This window comes from Lygodium microphyllum, chromosome 13, assembly GCF_053477565.2.
Source record: "Lygodium microphyllum isolate KBCC chromosome 13, Lygodium_microphyllum_v1.1.10, whole genome shotgun sequence".
Taxonomy (NCBI): domain Eukaryota; kingdom Viridiplantae; phylum Streptophyta; class Polypodiopsida; order Schizaeales; family Lygodiaceae; genus Lygodium; species Lygodium microphyllum.
Window position 1 is genome coordinate 32,346,565 of NC_141147.1, and position 18,775 is coordinate 32,365,339.

Here is an 18,775-nt window from a genome sequence, read left to right on the forward strand (position 1 = left end):
GTAATGCTAAACTTCTTATGAGAATTGCAAATTTGCTTGCCATAAAGACAATGGTCACAATAATTAAAATATCTGTAATCGAGGTGGAAGATATTGTAAACAAGTAAGCATTTTCATTCCCTTTAAGGACATGTGCCCAAGGCAATGATGCCATAAAGATATATGTGATTGTTAGCCACAACCAAAACATGGTAAGAGACCTAGATAGAAATAAAGGATAGAGGTTGCTAGCCTTGGCACCTCTAGTAAAGACAAGTTTCCCATGGGTAATCTTTCATGCATAATCACCAAAATATACATAATAGCTTACATCATCCAACTATCCAAGATATAGAAGGCTTTTGGGCAAAGCTAGTACGTGATGTACATTATGTAGAGTGAGAGAGTTGCATGAGGGAAACTATAGTAATACATCCCCAATACCAATAATACCCAATGCCAAGTCATTTCCCAGTCTCATAGAACCTATCATGCTACAATAGGATTGAAACCAATCCTCGTGCAAGGTAACATAAAAAGAAGCCTTGGAATCAAGTAGCCAACAATAAAAATATCTATACAAAGCATCCATAAACTAAGAAGCATCTAGAGAGGAAGCTACTAAGATGTGCTTATCATCTCACTCTTAATGCACTATATTTATCTCTTTGATCTTTACACTAAACTTAATAGGGACAATGCTATGATCATCAGACTTTTCTTGCACTTTGTCCTTGTCTTTCTCTTTGCATTTATCATCACACATCTTATGGTATTGTAGCCAAATATGATCACACTTTCGATAGTAATGACATGTCAAAGAGGACTTACGATCCTAAGACTTACTGTGAGAGTAAGATCTCTATGAGTCTCTATCATGGCGATTATTACTACTCTCACCATCATGTTAGACCCTAATAGTCAATGCACGAGAAGTATGGGAGGCATCCATATTTATTTTGTTTATTTCCTCTGTGAGTAACACACCCTCAATGTCCAAGAGTTTCAAGACATCCTTAGGCATATTACAACTTTTCCCACAATTGCTAGGCATCAACCTCAAGTGCAACAACATTGAAGTAAACATATTTAGATAATCACAGTACAAGGGTGGATTTACATAACTCATCCAACTCATCTCAATCATACTGATCCATGCCTTTGGCCTTTACACTCTTGGTTTTCAATAGCTTAACCTACTTCTTTTGAACTAGTACCTGCCATATCTATATCTTCCATTAGGTGAATTTGTGCCACAATCGAGCTTTTCAATATTGAAAATAGCATTGACATTCAAAGAACCATCCATCATGACAAGATACCAATGCAAAATCCAAGAGAACAAACTACTGTAAATGACTGCAAACTAGCCCCAAAACTCAGCCAAAACAAGGGTAAAATAGGAGGGATTACCAAGGTATAGAGTTATCCACCAACTAGAAGCAATGGATTGCCAAAGTACAATGCCTGCTCTCTAAGAAAATGCTAAAAATTGTAATTACAACACTATTTTAATAAATGTAGTAGTATGCCAAGACCATTATAGGCAAATAATCAGGAAAAACCAAGCTCCCACTACTAGGAAAATCAGGATAACAATTGGAATGTGTAAAAGCAACTAGTAATGAATAGATATACAACTAGTACTAAGGTCTATCATAAACTCCACGGTATACAAACCATACATCCCATAAACATATACATCATTGAAAATTTGTTGATAGGGGTAAGTGCTAACATCCAAAGGATATTGAATCAAATTAGTCCACATGTAGAGGTAGCTATATCTAATAGCATACAAGAGAGCATATACATGAAACAAGAGTCCCGTTGTCTCAAAGAACTAAGCTCTGCCAAGTAAGTATAAGTGTCTCCCATTACAAGCAAATATGAAATGCAAAGTGAGCAAGAAAATCTTGACATATACATCAAGCATCTGTTAAACATGCAGGATCTAGAGCATGGCAAATGCGGAAGCCATGGAGGTTGGAAGAGAAAGAGTGAATTCATGAAGACACTGACATGGCTGACTATTACACAAGTGAATTGGGTTCCAAGATGGAAGCTTGGACTCATAAACACAATCTTGTGTATAGACTAACAATGATACAGAGACTTTATAGAAGGACAAAAGCACTATGACATTGCATTAGAAAAGAGAGCAAGTACAATGCTTTATAGGAAACTAGATGGTATCACTTCTCCTACTGTGCATATGGGATTCTAGTCCTGAGCCCTCACTGCTCCTTACAAAGAGATTGAACTAGGTGTGATTGCAAACATCTCAATAGCATCCAAGAAGCCCAACTGCATCACAAATATATCTAGCAACATAAGTGTCCAATGAAGCTTCAATATCCGTATGTAAGTAAGCATGAAAGCTCAAAGCAACTGACCAAACCCCAATACATCAAATGTAACTTAGATCCAAGTGCCAAAGCATGTCATAAGCATAGACTATATCTCACACACACACAATGTCATGAAAAAACATTAAACTTCCATGAATTGAATCCCATGTAATGCAATGTTCTACTTTCCAATTAAAGGTCTACCTTCAAAAAGGTTAGAGAAACATCTCTCTTTCTCTCTCCTCTCTCTCTCTCTCTCTACTTTTTGATTCTCTTGATGTTTGAAGCCCATGCACAACCATTCCAACAATATGTCCATATCAATGATACCTTACTCCCAACTTCCATCTTAGTTTGCACATCATCTACACCACCTTTAAGCTAGCATCAACATTTGCTCCACCTTCAAGGTGACTTCAACTTTCACAACATTCGATAGCTATGTGTTACAATGTTGTAGTCATTTTTGAACTCCCTCTCATGTCTAGTTGTCCATCACTTAGTTACAAACTAATCTACAACTTCTACAATCCTCTCATGGCTTACTGCTTGCCATGATTTTGGCCATTTCATGATCTTTGCACTTGTTCATAATTATTTGCACATCTTGCTCAAATTGTTGCCAACTTGACCACTCAAATTCTTTTGCATCAAATTCTTAGTGCACATCACATTCCTCAAGCACTTGCATAACCTTGCGGTTCTTTTGAACTATTGCATACATAACATAATTATAAAACTATTTGAGATTCCACTAAAGACTTATTTGCTTTTACATCCAAAAAATGAGGTCAAAGCAAAAGAGAATTAGGTATTTCAATTGCAACACTCGACCACGAAAAACTCTTATCAATTATCCTCTCCAAAGCATGCATAATCATAAAATGACATAGAAGTAAAACAATTATTTTGTAAGCCAAAGACATTTGCCTATTTCAAAGGCAATACTCCACCATAATAGACTACACACTTCGAATTTCGAAAACATGTAGTTTAAAGACCCTTCAACCTATGGCAGCAGCGTGTGATAAGAAGTGAAGTTTGGAAATCAACATCTCTCCATGCCTCCATTTGAGTAGGACTGTGAAGTTGGTGGTAGCTTATGGTTTTTACATGCACACCAATCATTGGACAGTAGCTTCTCCTCTCCGATACGCAGGCAAACCATTGGGTATCCCATCCAAATCAAAGGGGATTGACTTTGATGGAATGCTATTTTACATCGCCAAGGAGAGGACCGTGCTATGCAAGTACTAGATGTGGCAAATCTATTGGTATTGGGGAGTTATTTTTGTAGATGGGAGATGGCAACAAAGTCTCCTAGAATCTCCTCTATCCATGTCTCTAAGAATTAATTGGGTTTATCTATGTGACACAAATAGATAAATAGATTCTTTTGTGAAGGCATGGGGGAATTTGAAACCATTCATTTGTAGAAAGGAGCTCATGCCTCCTATGGCCATTGCAAGCATTGTTGTTGCTCCAATCATGCACCCTCCTCTTTGTCCAACAACCTCATGTCCCATGAAGTGTTTCATTTGACTTTCAAAACCCAAAGCTAGGGTCTAGCTTGCGTCATCTTATGCTTGTGCATGGAACCTACTTGCAAGCTTCTTGAGGTTGCACAATGAAAAGGTAGTTGTATTTGTGGTTAGGGTGCTACCTTGTACTTGTAGAGGGCTTTTCTTCCTCTCCTTCATTGGGCTTCAAACTCCTCTCAAAGTCCTCCACCTCTTTGAGGATGATCATATCCTTTCTACAAGGCGAGTTGAATTGAGAGTAGTCAAGGAAGTTTCAAGAGGTGTGCAATTGAGAGAGAGAGAGAGAGAGAGAGAGAGAGAGAGAGAGAGAGAGAGAGAGAGAGAGAGAGTTAACACTAGTGTCGTCTAATGAATTGACTATTCCAAAAAGAAAATGCATTAACTAAGATTGTGTGCTATTCCAAAAAAGAAAATGCATTAACCAAGATGGAATGTTATGCCAACAATATGAGGCAAGGTTGGGGATCATCTTATAATGCCATGTAGGCTCAATGTTAGATTTGGGAGATTCTTGCATTGTAAGATAGTACGGATATTGTAGAAGTTTGGTTGCTATATTAATTCTCTGTTTTCTTTGTTGTTTCAACCAAGTTCTCTGCTCAAATAATCTTATGTTTCAAAAGGTTGCTCATTTTGTCCATCTTTTCTTCTTCTTTTATGAACCAAGGGATTGTTGTGCTTTCTTTGGAGCAAATCATTGCCCAACTAAGTCCTTTCCTCATATGCAAGTTGTAATGAGTTAGATCAATTCACGAATGTTAACACATGTTCAACTTTTATTGAATGGGCTTGTGTGCAAATCCCATGAAATGGAGGTACATTTCTTTAGGCATTAGATGCCAAATGCCAATTTTCAATGGGGCAAGGGTCCCCTGATTTTTAGTGGGTTTGAAAACTTCTTTGAAGACATGGGCCCAATGAATGGGCAATATCTAGGATGCATGCCCCTTTTGCTATTTTGTTGGCCGTCTTATGCCAATTGGTGTAGACTCCAAAGTTTAAACCTTGGATACATCCCTTGGAGGAATGTGAAAGTTAAAGCCTTCTCCTCAAAAGAGAGAGAGAGAGCGAGAGAGAGAAAATGCAATAGAAGAGAGAGAGAGAGAGAGAGAGAGAGAGAGAGAGAGAGAAAGAAAAAGCAAAAGAAGAAAATCTATCTCCTTAAGGCGTCCAAGGATAGGAACATTATCGCCAAATTATTTGGTTCGAGTGAAGGGAAGAGGGAGCCCTCCCCGACAGCAGAATCTCGGTGTCGAACAGCAGGTTTACTTCCTCGTGTCTCTCTCTCATGTCGAGTGCCTGCGTCCGCTAGATGTTCTCTGCATTTTCCTTGGCCAGCGGTTGCATTGTTTGGCAGTTCCGGATCGCCACAAATTTGTCTGCGATTATCATTTTCCGATCACTCCCGGACATGTTTCTGCATCTGTATCTGGCGACGAAGACTTAAAAAACTGGGGTTTTTGCCCTCCAAACAGTAAACCTTTGCTAAATTGTAAGCGAGGATAATCCGCGAGAAACGAGGTCAGTTGACAACCTATTGTCTGTGCATCTCAGTGTTGAGCCTCGCTTTCACACATCTAATCCTCTAATTTGGCTTTGCCTGTAAGCGCATTCCGGGGGTTCGACACACTCTTAAGAACGCCTTTTTGGGAGACAACGAGTCGATCGAGGAATACAGATTGGTTTTGTTTAGAAAGAGTTGGTGATCTTAGAGATCAGAAGTCGCTATGCAGACTCAGCATACTGATAACCTGGGTGTTGTAGTTATCCTGCTGTAAGTCTTATTAAGATAGACAAAATGGCTTCACCCCTTCATGGAGGCAGTTGATGAATGTCAACCCATGCATGGTTGTAGAGAGGGGATTGCTGCAAGTGTGATCTTACTCGGTCTTGCTACGGTGTATTTCCAAAGAAGTCCTATTGGTGGTTACCTCCTGTAGGACATCTTTTGAAGTATGGATGAAGTTGCGGTTGTTGTACGTGGCACCTTTCACCATGAGAGTAGTTACTCTTTATGGGCAGCTCCAACAAATTTCGTTCGAGGCCAAATATACTATCCAGTCTTTTCTACTTCGTGTGACCCAAATCCGAGACCAGCTTTTGCAAATTAGTCTCCCTTCAAGAGGCTCATCTTATTGGACTCGTACTCTTCAAACTCCCTTCGGTATTCGATGGAGTGGTGAATGCTTTGAGGGCGCAGACATCTTCGACTCCTGTTAGTTTTACACATATGATCTCCATGGACTCGTACTCTTCAAACTACCTTTGGTATTTGATGGAGTGGCGAATGCTTTGAGGGCACAAACATCATTGACTCCTGTTAGTTTTACACATATGAACTCCATGTTGCTTGAGCATGAGGCATCCTTGCGGTTACAAGTGCGGCTTTCATCAGATTCTAGTGAGGCTCTTGTAGCTTCAGAGAGGGGTTCAAAGAAGAAGAAGTCAAAGACCCAGTGTTACCATTGTGGGAAGAAAGGTTATTTATGGAAGGACTGCAAAGAGTTAGTGACTTCTAGAAAGGAGTAGAAGACGAAGCGGGATGCGCACTTCTTCGGTGAGTCATCATTTTTCTTAGATTCCGACTTAGTTCCTCTGGCCAAGGTGAAGTCTAAGGTGCGGAAGGGATCTTCTTCGAATCGTGGGAAGGGCTTAGTGGTCCCTTCCTCATTTGCTTTTTAGTGGTGGCGATGAGGTCATCCCTCATAACTCGCTAGTACCAAAGAGAGAGTGTGAGAGGGTGTTGAGCTGGGGCAGTCGCACCTCATCTATACATTTATACAGATGCACATGATCTAGAGAGGGACATCCTTGATGCATCGATTGAAGTCTAGTAGATTCAAATTTTGGAGTTGGGATTGACATCTTGGTTCATGATGGGGTGGTTATTTGATAGAGAGTGGATGGCTTTCGTCTAGAGCTCACATGAGGGGATACTTTGGTGGTTTGGCCAAAGGAGGGGAATTCATGGTCATTTATGCGTTGCAGCATTGGTGATAGGATGGTCGCGTGTGCTACATCAGAATCATTGTTGACAGAGGTCGAGAGCTTCTATGATCTTCTCTATTTTTAGGAGCTGGTATGATTGATATCAACATCAGGTTCTCTCCAAGGTACCTTGGTGGTGGCTTGATCACCCACTGCCTAGGTATCCATGGTTCTACTTGGTGGTTCTCTATTGTATGGACTATGATAAGTCATTTCTCATTGTATCATTGTATTGTATCAGATCACCCATGATTTGAGAGTGGCCAACATTAATACCATAGAAACAGGGAACGCCCGTTCCGGGCCTTAGGAACGGATTAACGCGTTCCGGCATGTGTCTTCTAGCGAAACGCCAATGGAACGTTCCTGCCCGTTCCCAGCCCCGTTCCTGCCCGTTCCGCACCGTTCCGGGCCGTTCCAGCAACCGTTCCCTGTTTGGAACGGCCGTTCCCTGGAACTGCAGCAAGCGTGGACAGATGACTGGAGGCGACTGCTGTGCGATACGTAACAGGTAACAGCTGCACGCGACGGGGCGACTGCACGGCGGACACGGTGACCAGTACGTAACGGCGAAAGGCGGGCGTCACAGCGCACAACTGACGGGTCCGTTGACCCGTAGATTTTTTCAAAATTTCAATCTTTTTTTTGAAATCTCCTTCACCCATTGACGGGGTTTCGCATGCGTGAGCACAAGATTTCTTATCTGTTCAAAATCGGCTCAAAAATTTGGGGCTTTTCTCGAATCTGGGGATCTTAACACAGAATTGGACAATTTGACTCAGAAATTGCAAAGTCGGTGCACATCTACCTGGGAATTTTGGGACTTTTCACATTTTAGTGAAATTCTTTCAATTTCACTGAAATTAGTGCACGCAGGACTTGGAAAATTTGGGGATTTGTCCAGATTTGGTGTGAGCAAGATGCAACGGTGATATCATGCCACTCTTCTCACTTCCACCATGCAATCTTCCAACTAACTTAATCTATGAGCTCTCTCTCTCTCTCTCTCTCTCTCTCTCTCTATATATATATATATATATATATATATATATATATATATATATATATATATATATATATGCCGTTCCCTCCGTTCCCGTTCCCTAACTTTAGGCGTTCCCCCCGTTCCCGGGGGTCCCGTTCCCGTTCCCGTTCCCCGTTCCTGGTAACTATGATTAATACTGGCCGACCTGATCTATTTTATGGCATTATTTATGCCTATATATTTTGGGCTCCTCTGTCAGTCAGTTCACTACCTAGAGATCCTATAGAGAGAGGAGCTAGTGCCAGTGCCCACGTAGCCAATGACTCACTGTTGTATGTGACAGTCTCGTGTTTGATATATGGATTTCATTTCCTGAGCATACATCTAAGTTCTCATTTGTGTTGTGTTCTCTCTTTCTTTTCTTTTCTGTTTTGTCTTGTGTTCAGCAGTTTATTATAGCATATGTTTACGCTTCCATTGATTGCTTCACTTTTAACACATACAACATCTAAAGCTTCGACCATATCTTAGGGGATATCCTACAGGAAGTAACCGCCAATAGAACATCTTTAGAAATACACCGAAGTAGTGTAGATTTGCACGGGCATTGTTTGAATCCCATGTAAGCATAGCTTCTTCACGGCTGTCCTCATCAAAATCTTTTGGAAGAGGAAAAGGATGTTGAGGCTGAGAAATAGCTCCACATACAATGTACAAAATCCGCTTCTGCACAAACCAAGCTTTCATCACAACACTCCATGTAAGATAGTCAGATCCATGTAAGTTATCATTTGTTGAACTACATGGAGGAGCCATCTGGAGAGGAGAAGAAGAGAAGATAGAGGATAGAGGGTATACGGAGAGGGAATATAGCTAAACCAATAGCAAAGACTTCACAAAATGAGAGTCCATATATAGTGTAACAAAAAATCTGACAAAAAATGAAGGCCAATTGTTGCAAAATGAAGAAAAACCTGTCAAAAACTGCCAAAAACAATGGCCTGTACAAACAGTCGCCAAACCACGGTTTAGGGGCAGAAAACTAGAAACACAGGCTAGTGGAGCATTGAAGGCAGCAAACTGACGATTGTAGCTGAAATCCAAGCACAGACTGAAATCACAGGTTGTTGGTCTGAAAAACGCAGGTCTGATCAACAGGGGGCAAAAAGACCTATAATCAGCAGAAAAATCAAAACAGGAACCTAGATCCTGCAATCTGATTCCGTGTCAAAAGTGGTGCAACGATGGAAGTATAGACAAGTGCTAAAATAAACTGCTGAACACAAGACACAAGAGAAAGAAAACAAAAGAACAAAAGAACAAAAGAACACTACAAAGGAAGAGAACTGAGAGATGTGCTGGGAAAACGGAATCCATATACCAAACACGAGTATTACGTGTACAACAGTGAGTCATTGGTTGCATGGGCACCGGCATTGGCTCCTCTCTCCAACAAGAAGACCATATGAAGAATGATGATTATTGAATGAGAGGAGGAGTAGCCACTAAATAAATAGGCCCAAAATATGCCAAATATGGCAGCTTGTCGGTCAGCAGTAAATGTCTAAATAATCATTAAGATGACCACCATAAAATGCCTAAAATACCTAGTAATGTCAAGCATAGCCCAGGCTCACACATGAGCTGACTAGATTGCTAGCACCAATAGCTTGATAGCCAAGTGTAAAACTCAAGCCCTTCCATGTGACATTTGATGTAAACTCAACTAAGTCCACATGAGCCAGAGAATTCCATGTTTGGACCATGGGAGGGTGTTGAAAGTATTGTGGATTTGTGCATGTATTGTTATGGTCCAAAAGCATAAGAACAAGCGCTGAATGTTAGGCAGAGAAAAGAGCGTGAGAACTAGCTCTAAAGTGGTGGAAAAGAGAGCCTAAGTAGGTGGAATGTTAGGTAGAGGGTTGTCAAACTACCATTTCATAGATTCAACCGAATTCAATTCAATTCATGAAAGATGTGCGCTGCTGCATTATGTTTATGCAGCAGCCGGGAATTCACGTGTTGTTGCTAGCCAAAAAAGTATGTACTTGAAATACCAGAACATGTTTTGCATGCAACATGCAAGTCTATATCACGAATTTTAGTATTGTTACTGCCATTCAAGTAGGTCCTTCAAATACCTAAACACCATTGCCAAGGTATTGCAGGATTCATCATAGCAATAATGATGTGTTAATCCTTAGCCCGTGATGAGTGGGTGGACAGTGAGATTGCTTGAAAGTATGCGAGGGTAGATATGAATCTTTATTTTGAGAGCCATTCCTCTATCAGTGTTGGTTTCAAATATACTGTCTTGGTTGTTTCTGTATCACCTTCCATATCTGGATTGTTAAATGGACAAGAATTGATCTGTCTTTTCAATGCAACTACATGTACAAGAAAGCATGATCATAGTTTATACAGATATTGGACTGTTAGCATTCTGATTTTGCTGATTAGAAAAATGAAAAACATATATTTATAGCTCTTATTGATGTTGTACAGGTTGTGCACAGGTGGTCTCAGCTTGTGTGTTAGCTGATACTTAAGCTGCTTTGAACCGATTTAAAGCTAGAGAAATGGGAAGGGGCAAATTAAGACGGGAAGAAAGGACTCTTCTGTGTGTAATAAAGGCACTTCAAGGTCTAGAGATCTTGGTAGAGCTACAAAATGATTTATACATCCGAGGCGTCCTGGAAGATTGTGATGATGCCATGAAGTATGTTTTCATTTCTGTTGAATCGTAACTATTCCATGTGTATCTCCACACATGAATTATTTTTTGGGAGAGAAGAAAATAGAATATATTTGTTATGTCATAATGGCCTAGTTTGTCATGCATCTGCAGTGTTGTAATCAAAGATGCAGTAAGCGAGGATGTAGAGGTACGCAATATTTGTTTGTCTTCAATTTAGTTCCAATGCTATTGCATAAATTGTTTACAAAGGAAGCCAACCAGTTTAGTCATGCCATGAGTTCTTTGATGTGTGTGGATGTGATGGTAGGGGCATGAGAAAAATCTCCCATTGGTCTTTCTCAGAGGAAGCAAGATCCGGTTCGTTCACATACCAGATTCCATAAATGTGTCTGATGCTGTAGAGGAAAAGGTAATAATAGAATAGGCAAGTTAATTAACAATGTTCAGATTGTCCAGTGAATCAAATAAAGCTCCCAAATGGATTGTTGTAATCAACTTGCTAAGCAGCAGCGACTGTTGATGGAACTTAGTATTTTCCTCTGAAAATATGTTCTTGTCCTTGTGGTGCAGAGACTAATGCTCGACAAGGCAGCTCTTGCCTATATGGGAGGCAAGGGCAGTCATCCCCCCAAAGCCAGAGAGTCTTCAACTAATGCTACTGGAGATACCCAGTTGGACGAAGGTTTCATAACAGTATAACTGAGGCATGTTCATTTTGCTAAAAGAAATCAAGCTTTTTGTGTCACTGTTGGCATCATTACAGATTCTTCTCCACGTATCTTCAATTACTTTTGGCGCAATCGACCATGCAGAAGTGATTCACAGAAAGTGAGGCCATGGAAGTCCTGAATTAGATAGCTGATGTAGTGGCTGATTGCAGAGGACATTTGAAGAAAATGAATGGAAGATTCTGAATGAATAGATGAACCAACTAGCAAGTTAGAAGGATCCTGTTGTCAGCTGGCACACAGAAGGGAATGAACAGCGAGCTGCCCGGGGGAGGGGTGTTAGTTGACAACTTGATTTACCTCTTTCAGAAATGCAGACAACACAAGGACCTGCTCCAGGCGAAGCTCTTGCACACGTACATGTGCCAACAACATCTGGAATCACGTGATGAACTTGGCAACCAGCTTGTACCAGCACTAGTTCAATGTGGAAGCCTGCCTGATGCGCAGCATGTCTTTGATAGGCTTCCCCATCCTAACTGCCACTCGTGGAATGCTCTCATTTGCGGCTACTCGAACAGTGGAGAAGTGCAGCATGCATTTTGCCTTTATCACAGGATGCAACAGGGCCACAGTGTACAAGCTGATAGGTGTACATACCTGGCCTTGCTGAATGCATGTGCCAGGCACAAATACACTGATGTGGCAGGCAGACAATTACATTGTGAAATAGTCAAAAGGGCATATGAAAGGTATGTCTATTTTGACAGTCCAATGGTGGGCAATACACTAGTGGATATGTATGGTAAACATGGTTCACATGCAGAAGCTCAACGAGTGTTTGATGGGCTGCCTGTCAGAGATACAGTTTCATGGAATGTGCTGATTACAGGATATGCAGACAGCGGTCTTGAACATGATGTAGAGAGGTGTTTCCACCAAATGCACCTGGATGGCAAGTCTCCTAATTCTGTTACTTATATTTCTTGCTTGAAAGCTTGTGGTACCCTCGGAGATTTACAGTCAAGATTAGAATTGCATACTGAAATATGCAAAAGGGGGTTGGAAAGAGAACTTTATTTAGGCAGCACTCTAGTAGACATGTACACCAAGTGTGGTTCGCTCAAAGAAGCACAACAAGTGTTTGATATGCTGCCAGTCCGAAACACGGTATCATGGGCAGCATTGATAGCAGCATATGCTGAACATGGACTTGCTGAAGATATTGTGAACATATTTCATGAAATGCAGCTTGAAGGTGTTTCTCCTGATTCTGTCACTATTATTTGCAGCTTGAAAGCTTGTGGCTTCAATACAGCTGTTGAACCAGGGTTCAAGATGCACGTTGAAATGGTTAGAAGGGGATTTGAAAGAGACCCTCATGCAAGCAATACACTGGTTGATATGTATACTAAATGTGGCGCTCTGCCAGAAGCCTACCAAGTGTTTGAGAGGCTACCAGTTCGAGATGCAGTTTCATGGAATGCAATGCTTGCAGGATATGCTGCACATGGTTTAGATGAAGAAGTGCTGATCCAGTTCAAAAAGATGCAGCTGGAGCATGTGCCTGCCACTGATGTTACCTTTATTATTTGCTTGAAAGCTTGTGGAACTGTAGGAGCCCTAGCAATAGGTCATCAAATACATGGAGAAATCAGGGTATCAGGTTTAGAAGGGGATCTTTATGTGTGTAGCATCTTGATAGGTATGTATGGTAGATGTGCTTCAGTTGGGGAAGGACAGGAAGTGTTCAACAAACTGCCTGTCCGGGACACTGTATTATACAATGCGATGATAAAAGCTTATGGTGATAACCACAATGGCAAAATGGCTGTAGAATGTTTTGAGGACATGCAGAAGCAGGGTTTGAAACCCGACTCAATAACATTCATCTGTCTGCTCACTGCTTGTAGCCATGCAAGCCTGTTAGCCAAGGGTCAAGAGTTATTTACAATGATGATAGATGAGTATGGAATTGAACCATCACTGGATCACTATGCTTGTATGGTTGATTTATTTGCAAGATCTGGCCATGTTTACAAGGCTGAAAAACTTCTTGGAGCCATGGATTGCTCTCCATCAGCAGAAACCTTACTGACTTTGCTCAATGCCTGTAAGATTTATGGTAAAGTGGAGCTAGGAGAGAGGTGCTTTCAGCAGCTTGTGGAGTTGAGCAAAGAAGATGCCTCTGCATTCTTGCTGATGGCAGATTTATACACAAGTGCTGGCAGATGGAAGGATGCGAACAAAATAGAGATGATGAGGATTTATATAGAAGCAAAGAAAAAGCTTGGTAATGCATCAATTGAGGTGAATGAAATGTTGCATGAGTTTGTGGTGGGGGTAAAGCAAGTTGAGGATTTGTTAGAGATGTTAGATTTTCTGAGCTTGCGCATGAAGCATGAAGGGTATGTGCCAAGTTTAGACTTGTTTTCAAGGTATTGCCCAATTTTTAAATAGTTTTTGGGCTTTGTGTTTGATAATTTCCAATGATATAGATTAACTCAACATACAGAAACACAATGTCTTGTAAGTACTCATGGGACAGTGTTAAGCTCATATGGAGATCAGCCTTTCCTTGCTAATAGATATGTACACAAGTGTTGGCATACACATATGTAAATACTACACAGCACAATGAATAGATTTTTGAGCAATAAATAGAGAGTAAACAACAAATATGAGGAGAATATTTTTTTAAAAAATTCCAAATAAATTAATACAAAGATGGCTTTGTCTACTTGTATGCTTCCACTATGTAGTTTAGATGGCAATCTAGTTAGATGATAGACAAAGAGCTTAAGGTGAATTGGAAAAACTTTGATTGGGTGAAAAGTAAATTGGTTATGGCTTTAGAGAAGTCTTTCCTTCGTAGCTCGGGAAGGTAGTTTGGTCAACATGTCTCACTATATTATAAACTTTCTCAAGTCGGCTAGGTAATATTTCAATTATCATCAAGTCGGGGTGCTACCCTTGGATTCTCATTGGTATCAAGCCATTGAGACCCCTCTAGTTAGGACGGGCTTTTGTGGCTTGGGACCATAAAATAGGGGTTTCTAGTAACTCCCACTCGCAACTTGATGCCTTTTGCCTTAAGTTGCTACTAGCCTAACTACTTATCCAAAGGCTAAACTCGCAAATGTTATCTTTCTACCATTCAATGGTGTAGATTTTTTCTCACATAAAAGTCAGGATCCAACTAATGTTTAGGCGCATACATGGTTGCTTCTTATAATGGGACCTTAATAACTTTGAATACCATGGATAACACATTAGTGGTATCTTACAAGAATTAGGTGTTGAGCATATCTAATACTCACTTCGATATTTATCCATATAGGTGGACTCTAACCTCGACCCAATGTGGAGTCTTTGAAGACAAATTTGAAGCAGATTCTTTATAAGAGTTGTGTAGATATTTGCTCCATTCTTTTGGATAGTAGATAAGCTTTGCTATTTCATCGTTGATTAAAGTACACACAGTGTGATACAAGAGTTGGAACTCAATGTATTTGATGTGCGTATGAAACATTGGATTTTTTGCAATGATGAGTTAACTCTAATTGTCATATCTTAGCACCATTGGATCTTTATCTTGTACTTCCGTATGCCATAGGATTGTTCTTAATTATATTGCTTCACATGCAATAATGCAAGTTGCTTTGTATATTGTTTTGTTAAGCTTAGATGTGTTGGGGGTAAAGGCGCCTCCGCCGTGCCGCCCCGTGTATTACTACACTGACAGTACCCGCCACTGCACACTGCAGGTGGCGGGCGCCCGTCACGTCACTTTATTCTTTATTGTTTTAGTGACAGTTTGAATAAAGGAAGGCCCAGTCACACATTGTGACTGTTGGAGTTCCCATTTCTTGTCTCTCTCTTTCTTGCTCTTGCTCTCCCGCCATAGCTCGTGTGCAAGCTTCGATCATTCTCACCTTTCAACTGGTATTAGAGCTTGGCATTCTCTTGCTCGAGCTCGACTCGGTGCTTCCCGACCTTCGCATCGACTCACTTCACGCATTGGATCTCCATCCCGGCAGCCATATCCGATCTCCCCGAGCTCCCGTCACTCCCCGGCTTCCCGAGCACCTTCCCAGCCTATTGAGGCACCTTCAAGGCATTGATACTGAGGTATTTGATCATTCTTTCAGGGTTTTATTTCAGTCTACAGGTTGCAAACAGCAAGGGCAGCCATGACTTCAAACCCTTGAAGCTTATTCCCCTCATATTGTGTCTTACACCTATCAAGGCTCAAAGAGGCTTGTCATAGGCCTTTGATAGGCCCTTCTTGAGCCCCCCATTACCCCCTTTTCAGCCCATGTGGAGCAGCAGCAAGTTCAGCACCAATAGGATAGATTGCATTATTTTTTTTCCAGGCTGTGAGCACTCATCTACTTCAGCTCCACACTTGGCCATTGCTTCTTGCTCTCTACCTTGATCAAGAGGGCTATAGACTTCATGTTTGATGTCATTCAAGCTTTGGGCATTGGTCTTGATCATTCGGGGCTGATTTCTTCAGATTTGGGACTGTCATAAACTGTCATAACAGGCTGAAAACAGGGCAGTACCATTGGCATTAGCATTTGTTGCTTATACTCCATTCCGGTTGTGCTATTTGATACCCGTATGCGGTCTACATGATGCCTAATGCCTTGGGAATGTATGCACATGATTATGCCATGATTTTAGCTTGAAATATTGGCTAATTTGGGACCGTTATTTACTGTTATACAGTGCTGGAAACAGGGCAGCCACACTTGGCATTGGCATTTGATGCTTATACTCTACTCCGGTTACCTTATTTGATGCCCGTATGCGGTCTACTTCCTACCCGGATGTATTGGGGATGTATGCATTTGGTTTGACCATGATTTTGGCTTGAATTCGGGGCTGAAATCTACTGTTTAGAACAGTAAATACATGCTGGAATAACAGTGGGCTGAAGGTACTTTACATGCTTTGGCACTTACCTACCGATACCGGATGTATGCTTTGAGCTTTGGCATGATGTCTCTGACATTTGGGGACGGCTTGGAGCATATGTATGAGATTATGGGATGCTTTTGAGCTTCGCATTAGCTCCGTCTTCACTGGCATTTGGACCGACTTGGCATGCTCGTGGACCGCCTATGCCTCATGTCTCTGCTTGACAGTTAGGCTTTTGCATTACATGCTTTGGTTCGTGACATATGCTATTTGGTTCGTGTATGCCATACCGACATTTGGAGCTTGGATTTGGATGTATTTGAGCATTCCCGGCTTACTTGATCACTGATCTTGGTTGCTATTTGGATGTCATTGAGTTGACCGAGAGCTTATTTGGGCTTATGTATTGCTTCATGGTTAATACGACCGGTGCTTCATGTATGTCATGCTCTCTTGGATGCGCTTGATGCATTGACAGGGTCACTTATCACTGGTGCTTTCTCTTGGGTTGTTTGAGCTTCTGAGCTCGCTTTGTACGCCTTTTGTGCCAGTGGGAGCATTTTACATGCTTGCTTGACCTTTCAAAGTTGCATGCTATTGGAGCACTTACATGTATTTGGAGCAGTTTATGTCTTGAGCAGCTACATACGCATTGAGACTTTGTGATCATATTCCGATCTTTATGGATATGCATTGATGTACTCTTGGTTCACAGGATGCTTATGAGCTGAGTCTCATATTTGGATCTCTCTTTGAGCAGACACCTATTTGTGTCAGGTTTTGGCAGTTACAGGAGCACTTTGCCTAGAGTGTCTGGGGGTGTGCCTTTCACTGGCAGATGTTATTTTGACATGCTTGGTGTTGAGCTCATGTTCTTTTCACTGTCATTGGCCTTGCTTATGTCCGTTTCATGCCGGCTTTGGACCTAGCATTGTTTGCTTGACATTGGATCCTATTTTGGGACAGTTTGCTCTCTAGACTGCATACCTGCAATTTATTACAGCAAGTAGTTATTGGTGGACTGAGGTGTACTTTTCATGCTAAAATATCCTGATTTGGTGTACCGCACCTAGTACTAAGTGGGCAGCAACTTTTGGCACACTTTGCTCGCCCTTTGGACCCCGTTTTGGTCATTTTTGGGCAGTTTCTGCAATAAAACAGCAAACAGTTTTGGACTGTTTGGGCATTTCCAGCCTGCATAATGGCGTCATCTTCGCATGATAGTGCCATCTTTAACATTATAAAGTTGGATGGTACCAACTACTCTTATTGGAAGAGTCAAATTTGGCAGGTCTTGGTGCAGAAATCTCAGATTAAGCCACTTCGGTTGAGTGGGGAGCAGCCTGAAACTATGGACAATGACGACTGGCTTGAACTTGACGAGCTATGCAAGTCCACGATTGTATTGTCTCTCACTGAACAGGTACATTATAATGTATTTGAGGAAGCACAGAGTGCATGGGATCTATGGAATAAGATCAAGAATCTTTATGATCAGAAAAGTCCGGCGAGTCAGATGTACTGGTTGAAGCAACTTATGGATCTGCGCATGAAGGATAATGCGACTATGTCTACTCACTTGAGCCAGTTCCACGCTATACAGAAGAACCTGACTTCGCAGGATATCACCTTTGGAGAGGAAGTAACTCCTCTTTTCTTGCTTGGGACTCTGAATGAGTCATGGGATGTATTCCGCACTGCTCTTTGTGCCTCTAGTGCTACTCTAAAATTGGCAGATGTTGAGAGTGCTCTTCTTCAGGAAGAGGTGAATCGCAAAAACTTGGATGCCTCTCGTGGTAGTCATGCTTTGACAGTTAGAGGCAGGAATGACAGGTATGACCGTGGTAATGGCTGAGGCCGTGACTCGCAGAAGGGTCGGTCTAAATCTCGTGGCAAGTCGCGTAGTAAGTCGCGTGGGCGCAATGCAAATGTCACTTGTCATCATTGTGGGAAAAAGGGCCATATTAGACCACAGTGTCATGAGTTGCGCAATGAGAAGCGCAAGGATAAGGGAAAAGATAAAGTGCAGGAGAAGTCCTCTGATCGCAGCATAGTACCTGCGAAGTCCAGCGTCAAGATTGAGGAAATTAATGTCACGCAGACTGAGGAGTCTGATGGTGGTGATGAGTTTATACTTGCAGCTAGTTCTTCTGATGCTTCACACTTGACTGAGACATCTAGTATGTATGCACAGTGCTGGTTATTGGATTCAGGTGCGTCTTTCCATGTGATGCCTTACCGTGAGTGGTTTCACTCTTACCGTACTGTATCTGGTTCAGTCAGACTTGGAGACGACAGGTCTCTTGACATTGTGGGCATGGGTGATATTCAGTTGCAGTTTTCCACTGGCAGTTCATTTTTGCTTAGGGATGTACGTCATGTACCTGCGCTTACGCAAAGTCTTATGTCTGCAGGACAGCTGGATGATGCAGGATTTCATGTATGTTTTGGGGATTCTGCCTGGAAGATTACTCGTGGCAGACTTGTGCTTGCTAGAGGCGCCAAGTCTGGCAGCCTCTATCCTCTTGTTGTATCTGGATCCTCAGTTGATCATGTTTTGGCAGTGGGTTCTATCCCACATGTATCACTTTGGCATGCTCGTTTAGGGCATATGTCTTTGAAGGGAATGAAAATGTTAT

General features: G+C 41.6%; 2 protein-coding genes across 4 annotated transcripts; both read left to right on the forward strand.

Annotated features, from left to right (window-relative positions):
- Nucleotides 1-5,002: 5,002 nt before the first annotated feature.
- On the forward strand, nt 5,003-11,249 carry LOC148026478 (sm-like protein LSM2). Of its 3 annotated transcripts, none has more exons than XM_087690919.1 (5): nt 5,003-5,134; nt 10,350-10,563; nt 10,693-10,729; nt 10,850-10,951; nt 11,113-11,249. In XM_087690919.1, exons 2-5 carry the CDS (start codon nt 10,424-10,426, stop codon nt 11,239-11,241), a joined length of 408 nt encoding a protein of 135 aa, XP_087547045.1. In that variant the 5' UTR covers nt 5,003-5,134; nt 10,350-10,423; the 3' UTR covers nt 11,242-11,249. The 3 variants fall into 3 exon arrangements, with proteins under 3 accessions (XP_087547045.1, XP_087547047.1, XP_087547046.1); XM_087690921.1 differs by having other exon boundaries at nt 5,052-5,134; nt 10,361-10,563; XM_087690920.1 differs by lacking the exon at nt 5,003-5,134 and adding an exon at nt 5,149-5,392.
- Nucleotides 11,250-11,630: 381 nt separating this feature from the next.
- LOC148026479 (pentatricopeptide repeat-containing protein At4g33990-like) lies at nt 11,631-13,670 on the forward strand. Its single transcript, XM_087690317.1, has one exon. It carries the CDS (start codon nt 11,631-11,633, stop codon nt 13,668-13,670), a length of 2,040 nt encoding a protein of 679 aa, XP_087546443.1.
- The last annotated feature ends 5,105 nt before the right edge of the window (nt 13,671-18,775 follow it).

Coding starts and splice junctions, on each gene's coding strand:
- LOC148026478 (XM_087690919.1), top strand. CDS start 10,424: ATGGGAAGGGGCAAATTAAGACGGGAAGAAAGGACTCTTCTGTGTGTA. Junction 10,730..10,849: donor CAGTAAGCGAGGATGTAGAG/GTACGCAATATT, acceptor ATGTGATGGTAG/GGGCATGAGAAAAATCTCCC. Junction 10,952..11,112: donor CTGATGCTGTAGAGGAAAAG/GTAATAATAGAA, acceptor CTTGTGGTGCAG/AGACTAATGCTCGACAAGGC.
- LOC148026479 (XM_087690317.1), top strand. CDS start 11,631: ATGTGCCAACAACATCTGGAATCACGTGATGAACTTGGCAACCAGCTT.